The 13,926-nt window shown below is 41.5% G+C and overlaps 1 protein-coding gene across 1 annotated transcript; it reads left to right on the plus strand.

The window, feature by feature from the left end:
* Positions 1–854: 854 nt before the first annotated feature.
* LOC120516808 (transmembrane protein 121-like) lies at positions 855–3,768 on the plus strand. Its single transcript, XM_039738757.1, has one exon. It carries the CDS (start codon positions 2,644–2,646, stop codon positions 3,592–3,594), a length of 951 nt encoding a protein of 316 aa, XP_039594691.1. The 5' UTR covers positions 855–2,643; the 3' UTR covers positions 3,595–3,768.
* Positions 3,769–13,926: the final 10,158 nt, after the last annotated feature.

Consider the following 13,926-nt stretch of genomic DNA (forward strand, 5'->3'; position numbering starts at 1 on the left):
GCTAGACAAGAATATAGTATAGACGCACTGATAAGCCGTGTTCTAATTATTAGTTTAACAAAATTACGCTGCGAAAACCAGAACCAGTGTAGTGTACAAATGATAGGAGGGAATGTTTTCTGCGCAGATCAAGAACGCATTCAGATTGATAACAAAATAAAATTATAAATTGTAAATTAGTTGTTTATCTTCCTAGAAATTATTACTTGGTGTAATGTTTATGTATATTTTTGTTATTGCCTCATAAATTTCAACTGCTTTGTCTGATGCTGTCACAGAAGGACAGTCTGAAAATTATTTTTGAAGCATTTGTGGATAAAAATCAGAGAATTTCATTTTTTTTCATTCGTGCTTAACACACAAATTGTACTGAGCATTTTGGCCAATAATGCCGCCCCCAAAAATGTGCCGCCCCTAGCTATGTCACTGGGCCCTCTCTGTGGGGAGTCTGCATGTTCTCCCTGTCTATGTGTGTGTTCCCCCATGTGCATACAGGTTAGGTGGACTGGCGATACTAACTTGGTCATAGTGTATGGTTGGTGTGTGTTTGCCCTGCGATGGTCTGGTGCCCTGTCCAGGGTTTGCTCCTGTCTTGCACCCTGTGCTAGCTGGGATATGCTGTGGCACCCGTGCCACTCTGTGCAGGACGAAGCGGGTTAGAAAATTAAATGAAAAAAAAAATGTAAATAGTATTCCAAGGCAGTTGTGTGAGGACTGGGGATGCTATACACAATCCTTCAAGGAAAACTTCATTTGTTAGAAAACATAAAGTCTTTTTAGCCAGACTTAAGTTTCATTCAAGCTCTCAAATGTCTAAACTTGTGTTTGTCAGAACTAATTCAGTGTCTCGGCGCCTTTCCCCTTCTCCCTGCCGTGTGATTCCCTGCTGGCTGGCAGTCTCACTCGGCACCAGCGCTTCAGCACATACGAAATGCCTCACCCTGTCTGATTTGCCAGGAGCTGCAGTGCAACACGCAGCTCGGCTCTTTTCCGGCCTCCGCGCTTTTAAACCTTCTTCTTCTTTAGCATATTCTTCTTTGCACGCATATTTATAATTGCATTGCCTTTAAATGGAAAGAAGATCAACACAAAATGAGAAAAGTTAAATCTGCGAATTCTTGTTTAATCACTTAAGACAATGAAATTGCCCCACCTGCTGGGTGGTTGATGAACGCTAAGCGGAGACTGGATTTCCCCTTCACGCGAGAACCTGGAGAACATCTGTACGGCACGTCAGTCTCACCGGACTCTAAACGGAACTGCTGTCCACCTCCCGCTAACACACGATCCGCCAGCACGCGTGACTGAGCGGGTGCACGGAAGTTCACCAGCATACAGGTGTGAGCGCGCGCGAAGAAGACACACACACATACTCCCTCGTGCGCGCTCATCTCGGCGCGCGCTAGAAGACACACACACGCGCGCGCGCGCGTACGCACGCGCTCACAGGCAAGCTGAAGGACCTCCGCTGGCTGAAAATGCTCCCGCTGCGGCTTATTGGAAAACTGCGCTTCTAGTTATTTTATTTTATTTCTCTCTCCGTCTCTGAAGATGCAGCCTGGGAAATGGGATGTTGCATTTCCAAGGTGTGCTCAAACTGGAGAACAGAAGATATGATGCAGATCCGGAGAGGGTGGGGGTGGGAAGGCTCTCTTGGGCAACTTGGACCAGTAGAACCAGCAGTAGCAGCGGCAGCATCAGCAGCTGCCGAAGAGCCGGGCGAGCTTCGAGCAGAGAGCGCTGCCATGGGGCGTGAAGTTCACGAGAAGCAGAGACTTTGACGCAAGAACACTTTTTGAAAAGTGAGACATTCTATCGTTTTAAACAAGGAAGAAACTTATTTTTTAAAATCATTTTTAATGTATTCGAATGCTTCACCAACGCAGAAAAAAAGAACGAAATCTTTGTTTCGTTGTCCAGTGACATCTTCTTATGCTGGAAGTCTCATTTTAAAGTGGATTACACCGTGTATCCCTGGGCTGTGAAAGGTTTTATTTCTGCCACACGTCCTCAGTTCTTCAGCTCTTGTACTTTACTTTTTAACAGATTCATTTGCCTGCTTTTACTGTTTTCCCGAAGGATTACACGCGCCATCGTGCTTTTCTTTTGGGACGATGATGTTATTTGTTATCTAGATCATGATGATCATTTTTAAAATGCAAAAAGTAATGTAAGTATTGTGTAACTTTTAAAGCTATATTCTTTTTTTTTTATCGTGCTTATACATTCCATAGTTCGAATGACGAATCTAAATAAAATACATTTTATTGAGCGATTTTATATTTGTAGCATGCATTTTTGAGATCAGCCGAAAAAAATTGTAAAATTATTGACTGGCATGGAAGTTAGTTTGTAGTGCAAGATGTCCAATCCATGAGACAACTTTGGACTGTTGGCAAAGGAATGTTGAACAGACAAAAGGCAGACTGGGTGAAACCCGGGCACAATCTGTGGATACAATAGCAGAGGCAGCTTTCTGTAAAGAAAAAAAGAAATCTAGATTCCATACAGAGTGCCTTCTCACAGTAATCACTGTTATACAAAGCTCTTTGATAGAAATGGTGAAGCAGAATCATTGCCACTGAATTTTGTGGCTCCTGACTAAGTTCCCTTTTAGTACAGTAGGGGGGTTTCTCTTTCAGGATGGTACCTCCCCCACCAGCCAATAAGCCTCATGTATGTCTCTCCACTATCCTCATTATGAGCAGCATGGCTCTCATGGATGCCTACCTTGTTGAACAGAATCAGGGACCGCGGAAAATTGGTATCTGCATCATGGTCTTGGTTGGTGACATCTGCTTTTTGATCATCCTGCGCTATGTTGCTGTCTGGGTGGGCGCGGAGGTAAGGACGGCAAAAAGAGGGTATGCAATGATTTTGTGGTTCCTCTACATCTTTGTGCTGGAAATCAAAGTCTATTTCATCTACCAGAGCTACAAAGCGGATAGAAAGAGCCTGGACACCATTGCCCGCAAAGCCTTGACGTTGCTCTTGTCCATTTGTGTACCATCGCTGTATATAATTCTGGCTGCCGTTGACCACATGGAATACGTGAGAGTGTTTAAGAAGCGAGAGGAGCTACGGAACCGTCTTTTTTGGGTGGTTGTGGATCTGCTGGATGTTTTGGATATACAGGCTAACTTGTGGGAGCCACAGAAGAAGGGACTTCCTTTATGGGCGGAAGGGCTCATGTTCTTTTATTGCTATATACTGCTACTGATCCTGCCCTGTGTATCTCTAAGTGAGATAAGCATGCAGGGCATAAACATTGTACCGCACAAAATGATGCTCTACCCCATACTGAGCATGATCACCATTAATATCATTACCATCTTCATCCGTGGGGGCAACATGATCTTTTTTCGGGATGCCAGAGTTTCAGGAATCCTCATGGGCAAGAACATCTTGGCTATTATTCTAAAGACCTGCAGCTTTGTACAGTATAAAAAACAGCTGCACAGTCTGCCACCTGGATTTGGAATTGAGTTACGAAAAAATTCCGTGCCCCACCCGCAGACTTTGTCTACACCACCTTCCCTGATAATCCAAAATCAAACACCTCTCCCCGAGGTCACTGGATGTGAGAATACATGACACCTGTTTGGGGAAACACAGTCACGGACAAAAGGCAGATCTTGATTAATGGGGGGAAAAAATGTGTCTAAAGTAAATGCAGTCCAAATTTCCAGTAACTCTTTTGGATTCACCAATTATTGGAAACGTCATGAAGACTCTAAAGTGACAAATAAACACACTTTTCTAACTTTACATCTGAAATTATATTTTTTTTAATTAAAATGTACACAATGGTAAATTATTGCATCAAAAATGATTGGTGGTGTTGTGATGAATGCGCTTTAATGGCATCTTTTGTTGTATTTCTGTATCCAAGAGATCCAAGGTTGTAACTTTCACGAAGAAAATATGTTTTGCTGTGCTGTTTACCTTTCATTCATTTAAAATTAACAAACATATTTTAAAAGGTTTTATAGCTGAAATTTGGTTTTATATGTAATTCTTTGATAAAGTAGTGTGGTAAATATGAAATTTGACAAGCATCTTTCTGTGTGTTCTGGCCATGAAATCTTCCAAACCAGAACCCTGTTCTAACACTTGACAAATAGGGAAACAGCTTTGTAACAATTCTTAAACATTCATATTATACGAAAATAAAGCCAAGTAGAGAAGCATTTAAATCAATAGGCCTCAAAAACCCAGAGTCAATGGCAGTGTATGTTTTCTCTCCGGGGTCTTAGACATCTTGCTTCTCTAGGGTGGCATCACGATTTGAGTTGCAATAGTTAAAAGATGAACTGTGTAAGTTCAAAGGCCGCTCTTTACAAACCACACTGGAAAGATTGCAAGATTCTGTAGTCTAACCCTAACCCTAACTCCCAAACCGTCCTAACCCACAAAACCCAATTTCACACTAATGTAAAACTAAATCAAACTGATGGATGACACACTGTAATGTGATTTTGCCTGTTGTGTTTGGTTGTTTCACAGGCAGTATGTTTTGAAAGAATACTGGGTTCATAAACTGGTATGACAGTTGGGTTGGGACTGCTGGGTTCAAGTCTCGGCTTGGGTGCCGTGCCGTTCCTGTTCTGTCTTGTTCTTACCTCTACCTTGGTCCACTTGGCTTTTTCTTTTCGTGCTCCAGTTCCATTGAACTACTCAAAGGCATTCAGTTAAGCAGGTATTGTGAAATGTCCTGAAAATAAGTGTGCGAAGAAATGGGATTGGTGCCCTGGTCAGGGAAGTTTCTTGTTGCACACACAAGGTTACAAGGATAGGATCCAACCGCATGGAATCTCTCTAATGGTTCTGATAAGGGTCATATTTCCTCTAGAGGTCGCTAGCCCCCTAATTGGAATAAGTTCTTTTGTAATTGCAGCATTATAAGTAACCCGAAACTATATAGATATAATATTAAAAGGCGACACCTCTTCCATAGTGATACAGCGGTAAGAAATCACATAAGAGAAAATAACAGCTTTCATTAATGACGATTTGCGCGACATTACAGATGAGGAAGCCACAGCAAGACTTTAATCAAGGTGGGATCTCGATGTATGCAGTCTGCCATTTTTGTCGTTTGCAATGGAAGGATTTTCAGGACAGATGATGATACTCCCATCCATCCGTCGGCTTCAATGTGTTTGGCTGCTGTCCAAGTCTTTTAGATAGATAGATAGATAGATAGATAGATAGATAGATAGATAGATAGATACTTTAAACTGTTTTCTCCACGTGCAGGCCCCCACTTAGGTAAATCATGCCATTCCAAACAAGGCAAGCAGAGGATTCAATTTCATCTCCAACATACAGAAATAGTACAATGCCCATTTTCGTAGTTGTCCCTTTCTAATGCTTGCCTAGCAATTCTAAATGATGAGCCTCTGTGTGCTAAATTTGGCCTGTACATGTGAGTGGATTTATAAAATAATTTTTGTACAGAGCACAGTGACATTAAACTTATATTCTGATTACAGGTTGACGTGTATCTTTATATATAATATGCTACCATGGCTGTTCATTTGTCTGTCCAGGATTTTAAATCACCTGTAGCTCGCAAATCTTTTGACCTATTGACCGGAAATTTGGTGCACATATACTACATGCCCTCTACTGTCCGCTTTCAGGGTGACGATTTTTATTACTCTTTTTATTTTTATTTTATTTTATTGTAGAATCAACTCTTGGCAGCAGAGCGGCCATGTGGTGCATGCATACGGGCGCCGTTCTCATTCCTGCCACCTTCGCCATCACTTCCCCTCCCTCTTCATATCTTAAATCATTCTTGAGGCAGATTGAACACAGAAGAAGAGAGGCAGCGGGCCGCTAGGGTGGAGAAAAGAAGATCTGTTCAGGAAGCAGCAAGCGCATCAACCTCTGAGCAAACAAATGCTAAACAGAGACAGAGAAAGAGGATGAAAACTATGAATGCTCACGTCAAGTGTATTCACTGCACGTTATCGTGCAATATGCTGTTAGTGGTATATATATATATATATATACAGTGGTACCTCGGTATACATCCTTAATCCGTTCCAGATCCTTTGACTTGTACTAAACAGGACGTATACCAAACACATTTTTCCCATAAGAAATAAAGGGAAAATGATTAATCCGTTCCCATTAAAAAAAAAATCCTATTGTTACTGGCATATTATACATTGATGGGGTTGTATAAAATAATTTAAACACTGCTTAATACCAAAATACATAAATACAAAAGCAATTAGATGAAATAAATGAAAGTTGAACCTCATTTAACTTTTTAATAACGTCTTTGTTTTTCACAATCGTAGATACCGTCGTTCTTGGCATATGGTATGCAGCAGCCATGTCCCAGATATGCATGCCACCTTCATACTTTTCAACAATCAATTCAAATTTACACGAAAAAACACAAAATTACGTGAAAATTCATATAGAGTTATAGCGTGGGTTGTTCACTGAATGCTAGAAACTGGCGTATTGACGCTCTTGGGCAGTCGTGGCTTTCTCTCGAGAGAGGTAAACAAGATAGCACACGGTGTTCTAGCACACGAGTCGTATTCCAAACAAAGGTCGTATACCAAGCAAAATGTTTCGCTTCCAAACGGGACGTATACCAAGTTTGGCTTATTCCAAAGCGGACGTATACTGCAGTATCACTGTATATATATATTCATTGCATTTATTATGATGTAAATGGAAAATGAGTCATTGATTAGGCAGATTTGGAGCTGTCTTTGGGCTGAGGATTTTTGCCGGACTTGGTAACTCTGGTGCCAAGAACGTAAGACAGAGAGGTAAAAGAGTAGCCACTGCTTAGGCAGTTTAAAGTTGTATTGTCTAAAATATAACCACAAACAACATTATTTTATTGTGCATTGCATAATGCCTAACTCTTGTTGTAAATAATTAGTTTACACATTTGTTCCCCTACTCACACTTAATGTCTTCATGTATAAATGAAAGAATCAATGAAAGTAGAAATGTAGACATGAAAGGATATGCCAAGGATCGTCAGCCTCCACAGTTGTTGCTGTGGTCCTTTCTCATGGTTTGTGTAGAAGATGCACGTTCTCTTCTCACTCCCCAGTTAGAATCCATCTCACTGATGGATTCATTAGATTAATGGGTGACCAATGATTGTCAGTGAGGGTGAACTGCAGTAGACTGGTGTCCTGTCCAATCTCAGACCCTGCCTTGTCCATGAAAAGAAATGAAACTGATGTCCCGTTTAAGAATCTCTTGGTGTTTTGTTTTAACTCTTCAATGTGTTATTAACATTTATTTATTTGATCATCAAAAATTGATACAGCCCCACTCTTAAACATTTTGTATTTTTTTGTAAACAATCATCTCAAAGGTATGTAAAGAAAGCCTTTAAGAGCAATACAGAATGCACGAAAACGATAAATAACGTGAAGACTGTTAACTATTGTAAATTAATGTAAACTGCCTACTTCATATAGAGGGTTAGGATTAGGGTTAGGGTTGTGCTGTCCGTACATTAATGAAGCTATGCATAAACGTGTCATAATTAGATATCCTTTGTCATTGGAGGATCTCATTCCTCCAAATATGAAAACAAGGACAGCTGACACACCTCTTGACCCAAAACTTAACATTTCTCTTGAGGAGACCACTTCACTGCAGGTTAAAAGTCAGTCCGACAGTGCTGCCCCCCCAAGTGCTTTCCATTTACACTTCTACAAAAGTAATTTAAAAGCAGAAAGGGTAACTTGTTCTGCCAATTTTATATATCAGGTATCTGCTAGTCTAGTGGTTCTCAAACCCTACGGGGGGCACGAAGTAACAAAAAGGGGGGTGCCATGAAGTGAAAAAAAGAAAACAAGAATCAAAAATATGAAAAATACATCTTTTGAAACCAAAACAAATTCACTTAAACTACATTCTGATACTAGAAAAATAAATATAGAGTTAGATAAATGTCGATAAAAGTTAAGTAGGTATGATAAAATATGCATCAATGATATATCATTAATTAAAAAAGAACAAATTGGTATTAGTGGGCTCCTTTCAAAACAACGTTAGGGGGGCGCGATTAAAGCTGCTATGAAAACTCGGGTCGCAAATACTTAAAGGTTGAGAAACGCTGTGCTAGTCTGTCGTCCACCTGATTACCGCAGATCATTGAGCAACCTGCTATTTTATTTATCTGAATGGTGGGAAGCATGGTGGTGTGGTGGTAGCGCTGCTGCCTTGCAGTTAGGAGACCAGGGTTCAATTCCCGGGTCCTCCCTGCATGGAGTTTGCATGTTCTCCCCGTGTCTGCGTGGGTTTCCTCCCAAAGAAATGCAGGTTAGGTGTATTGGTGATCCTAAATTGTCCCTAGTGTGTGCTTGGTGTGTGGATGTGTGTGTGTGTGCCCTGCGGTAGACCGGCGCCCTGCCTGGGGTTTGTTTCCTGTGCTGGCTGGGATTGCCTCCAGCAGACCCCCATGACCCTGTAGTTAGGATATACCGGGTTGGACAATGTCTGAATGGCAGTCATACATTTACTGTCAGCATTTTGTTTTCTTGAACAAGTTAGAAATGTGTGCTTCTGATTAAATAAACACGCTCGCCTTGAAGAGTATAGCGGTGTCTCATCTGACCAGAAGAAAGCAATCCTTTTGGATCACGTCTGCAAGAATTGAATCATTCTGCCCGCTCTTCAGGTAATAACTGTGCATTTTTATTGCTTTCCTCCTACAGAAGGCTCTCTCTTTTGCATCTTGGTTTTTCGCAGTACTCAATTCTAGTGTCCATTTCAGGAGACAACAAGTTTGTTATCTGTGGCTCTGTGATTTGTCATATTTATACTTTTAAGTAATTGACAGCCGGGAGAGTTTTAATTCATCTGCTCACTTGAACCACAAACTAGGATGTGTACCGGTTTCTAAATTTAATTCCGTTAGTAACATGAAAGGACTGTGACTCTAGCACATTCTTAATAACCTTCCAGTAATAGATTTTTGCGTCCACTGTGCTCACTGCATTTTGGCAGGGAGAACACGGAAAACTGCTGCATTCAGCATTTAAGTGAGTGCTAGAAAGTTTTATGTATGCATAGATTAAAATGAAATGGGAGTGCCATAAAACTAGATGTATTTATTTTTTGATGCTTCTGTCGTGGTATTAAAGACTTAAAGATTGTATTTGATGTTAGTTTTAAGAAAGTGTATTTAAATAGATTGTTGGCATATGACAGTTACTTTCATATGGACAATGTGTTGTGTTCTTTTTTTGTAATTTTTTTATTACTTTAATAGCTATCCCCTGCTGCTCTACCCACGTAGTAGTGAAACAGGACAAACTTTAAAAATCAATAAACAAACAGGTATTGCTAGCTAAGCAGAGGCAAGGTACGCTCCAAAATGTGGCCAGAGGTAGACTGTTCCGAACAGAGGTTGGCACGTGAATGAGGAGGGTTCCGCCTGGCTCCCCACTCCTGATGTCACGCTTCATCCTCCCCTCAGTCCGCATGCAGCCTCTGGAGGTTAGAACATTAGAACAATCTAGACGAGAACAGGCCATTCAGCCCAACAAAGCTCGTCAGTCCTATCCACTTATTTCTTTCAAGAAAACATCAAGTCGAGTTTTGAAAGTCCCTAACGTCTTACTGTCTACCACACTACTTGGTAGCTTATTCCAAGTGTCTATCGTTCTTTGTGTCAAGAAAAACTTCCTAATGTTTGTGCGAAATTTACCCTTAAGAAGTTTCCAGTTGTGTCCCCGTGTTCTTGATGAACTCATTTTAAAATAACGGTCTTGATCCACTGTACTAATTCATTTCATAATTTTAAACACTTCAATCATGTCACCTCTTAATCTTCTTTTGCTTAAACTGTAAAGGCTCAGCTCTTTTAATCTTTCCTCATAATTCAACCCCTGTAGACCTGGAATCAGCCTAGTCGCTCTTCTCTGGACCTTTCTAGTGCTGTATGTCCTTTTGTAGCCTGGAGACCAAAACTGCACACAGAACTCCAGATGAGGCCTCACCAGTGTGTTATAAAGCTTGAGCAGAACCTCCTGTGACTTGTACTCCACACACCAAGGCGCTATATAACCTAAAATTCTGTTAGCCTTCTTAATGGCTTCTGAACACTGTCGGGAAGTTGATAGCTTAGAGTCCACTATGACTCCTAAATCCTTCTCATAAGGTGTACTCTCGATTTCCCGACCGCCCATTGTGTATTCAAACCTAACATTTTTACTTCCTATGTGTAATACTTTACATTTACTGACATTAAATTTCATCTGACACAAATCTGCCCAATTCTGTCATGGATTAGCGTGAATGTATCGCTACTGCAAGCGAACTTAGCACGATGAGAGAAGTCACAAAATCAACATGTTCAAGCAAATTATAGAAAAAAAAAAACCAGACCTCAATCCGTTAAGTAGTTCTCTAGTGAAAAGCGGACAGACAGACATTGGATTTTATATATATGGAGATGAATTATATTACAATTCAATTCACTGATTTGCTAAGGGAAAACATATATGTTTCATATTCATATCTGTACTCTCTTGTTCTCCATCTGGAGTGTGTATGTTACCCCCCTGTCTGTGTGCAGTACTCTAGTTTTCCTCTTACATCACCAGACACATCCTGCTTAGGCTGAATGATGAATCCAAAGCGGTGTGAGTGAGGTTGTCTGTTTCCTGCCTTGTACCCAGTCCTGCCAAGACGGGAACAGTTTACCACTCAAAGGTTGATCGTTGTTGGCTCATGAGACTTAAAAGAGATTATCATATGTGTTTAATTTAAGAATCAACTTTGTCACAGAAAGGCGGCACGGTGGCACAGTGGTAGCGCTCCTGCCTCGCAGTAAGGAGACTTGGGTTTGCTTCCCGCATCCTCCCTGCATAGAGTTTGCATGTTCTCCCAGTGTCTGCGTGGGTTTCCTCCCGGTGCTCCGGTTTCCTCCCACATTCCAAAGACAGGTGCATTGGCGATCCTAAAATGTCCCTGTGTGTGTGTGTGTGTGACCTGCGGTGGGCTGGCGCCCTGCCTGGGGTTTGTTTCCTGCCTTGCGCCCTGTGTTGGCAGGGATTGGCTCCAACAGACCCCCGTGACCCTGTGTTAGGATATAGCGGGTTGGACAATGACTGACTTTGTCACAGATGTTTTTCCTAAAATCCCTTAGGAGAGATGGCTTTACAACCCATGGTAAAAGGAGTCAAAACTGAGAATTTGGTTTGAAAAGCATGTTAGGTTTTGTGAGGTCCCTTCCTAATCTCTTTCAAGTCTTCTTATTGGAATGATGCCTTCGTCTAAGGTGTCCCACAGCATTTCAGTTATATTACTTTTGTGTTTCCAGTTGTAGCACGGACAGGTGAAGTGACCTCCTTGTGGTCATGTGGTGTCAGAAGTGGGATTTGACCCCTCACCATCACAGAATGAGTACCATCTAATTGGAGCACAGCAGTGCCACTAATAGTATTATTCAGAAGCAAGGGCTACAGTAATCCTAGTAAAATGTTTTATTACCACAAACAACAGTCCATACATTTCAGCATATATTACTGAGCATACAATGCAAATACTTTTAAATTGTTAAAAAAAATGTCAAGACGCTACTTGGAAAATCTGAGCCTACCGTACGACTTTGCTGAGATCTCTGCTGAAACTCAAGAGGAGCCACGCGTTAGAATTCCAGGGTATTCTTTTTTTCTAAGGAGAAATAATCTGAGAAGCAGCAGACAACAGAAAATGTTGTGACAAATAGGTGGCGCTCTTGCTCCCTTGAACCCTTGTCCAAGACGCCAGACACCAGATAAAAGTCCAAAAGTAGACTATATTTATTCTGTAGAGTGCACAAAGCACCCTCCTCTCCACAATACTCATACAATAAACCAATAATTACAATAATAACCAATCCTCCACTCCCAGACGCGTTGCCACCCTTCCACTCAGCTCAGCTCACCGTCTGGGAGCTCCCACAATCCTTTTATACTCCCTGACCCGGAAGTGTTCCAATGCCCAGTCCATGTGATTCCTATCACTTTCGGGTCAGATCAAAAGTCCTTTTCTTCCCCCCCGGAAGCACGTCATTCCCCTTGTCCATGTGACGTACTTTTGGGGCATAAGGAAAATAAACGTCGTTCCTCCCTGTAGCGTCTCCTAGCAGCCCCCAATGTATCCAGCAGGGCTGTGCATAAAGACTCCAATGTCCATGATGCCCTGCTGGTCTTCGGGGCACCTTCATACTGCAGGGAGGGCTCACCTGGCGGCGTGGGGGTATTGGCCGGGATGCCAAGCTGGCCATACATCACAATGTCCATTTGATTTCTTTCTGATCTAATTTTTGTCTAGAACAGGGGTTGCCAACTCTGGTCCTGGAGGACCACCATGGCTGCAGGTTTTCATTCTAACCCTTTTCTTAACTAGTGACCTGTTTTTGTTGCTAATTAACTTCTTTGGAATTAATTTTAATTGACTTGTTGTTTAAGATTTGTTCCCCTGATTGTTCCTCTGAATTGCTTCATTTCTTTCCTTAAATGGCACCCAAACAGAAATGAAATGTAAAGTGAATGAGCCAACAGAAGACCACCTGTCAGGGCCTCAAACTCCAACCAATTTCACTCCAAACCAGTTGCTTAATTAGATGCCAATTCTTGTTGTTAACAAAACTCGTTCTTAAATTTCATGGCTTGTCGCTGCTCTTGTTGTGCAACAGCAGACATTTCCAAAATGTTTGATTTTCTCTTTTCTAAGAGCTCTGTTCAAATGTTTTGGGGACCTGAGCAGATCAGCATTCCTGAGTCCTTCACCTTTCTTTATGTTCAGATATTGTATGATGTACACCAGGGGCCTCATGTATAACGCCGTGTGTAGAATTCACACTATAACATGGCGTAAGCACAAAACTGAAATGTGCTTACGCACAGAAAAATCCAGATGCAGGAATCTGTGCGTACTCCAACTTCCACGTTCTTCCGTTACATAAATCCCGATCAGCGTGAAAACTAACGCTCGTGCACGCTCCTTATGTCCCACCCCTACTCCTCCCAGAATTACACCTCTATGAATATGCAAATCAATATACATCGCCCTTAAGCTCAGCCTTCTGTGAAAAGACAATGGGAAAAGCACGGGGGAAAATATAAGAATTTCAGCGAATACCAAGTGGAGGCAAAGGAAAAACATACTATTTGTTCAAATAAACCGTGGTATAATCAACAAAAGGAAGTTGATCGAGTGACATAGCGTGTTGGAGAAACTTGAAAGCTCACGTTCACAAAGTCGCACAGTGACGGAAATAAAAAAGAAATCACATATCAAAGTCGCCGTGAAAAGCCGAGTTGTAGCCCACTGTCTGAGTGTCATATGAAAGCTTATTAGGGTGCAGAGAAAAAAAGGCACACAGTGGGAAAAAAGCACGAAATGTCAACTTCAATCTCGACATTTCCACTTTAATCACGTAGTTTATTTTGTCATTAAAGTAGAACATCATAAATTTCATTTTAAAATCGTTTAATTAACCAGTTTCTCAAATCACATCGTAATTAAAGTAGCACGTTAAATGCTTTGTTTTGTATGTGATCTTCTATGTGCTCTATGTGTGTGAATCACTACTTGCTTCTTAAACTGGCTCTCTTCCTCCAACTGGACACAGAGTCCATTACATTCGTGATATTACAGCTCTCTGAATAACTAAAATACTGAGATGTATACGTGATGTCATTTTCATGATGATAGGAGTTAAAGGAAGTTATTAAACATGGGTTTCACGGCGCAGTGATTGTGCGCGACCTTTGATGAAATAATTTATTGCAGCAGTACTCAGGGGCGGCTCTAGGCTCATGGTGGCCCTGGGCAGAAAAAGAATCGCCCGCCAATGTCAATATGGTATCTTATGCACGGTGGATGGCCACGTCCGTTGCGGACACTGCATAGCCGCCTCGTGCTCATGACACA

The sequence above is a fragment of the Polypterus senegalus genome, chromosome 16 (genome assembly GCF_016835505.1).
Source record: "Polypterus senegalus isolate Bchr_013 chromosome 16, ASM1683550v1, whole genome shotgun sequence".
Taxonomy (NCBI): Eukaryota; Metazoa; Chordata; class Cladistia; order Polypteriformes; family Polypteridae; genus Polypterus; species Polypterus senegalus.

What these genes read in the sequence shown, in the direction of transcription:
- LOC120516808 (XM_039738757.1), top strand. Translation starts at nt 2,644, where the DNA reads ATGGTACCTCCCCCACCAGCCAATAAGCCTCATGTATGTCTCTCCACT.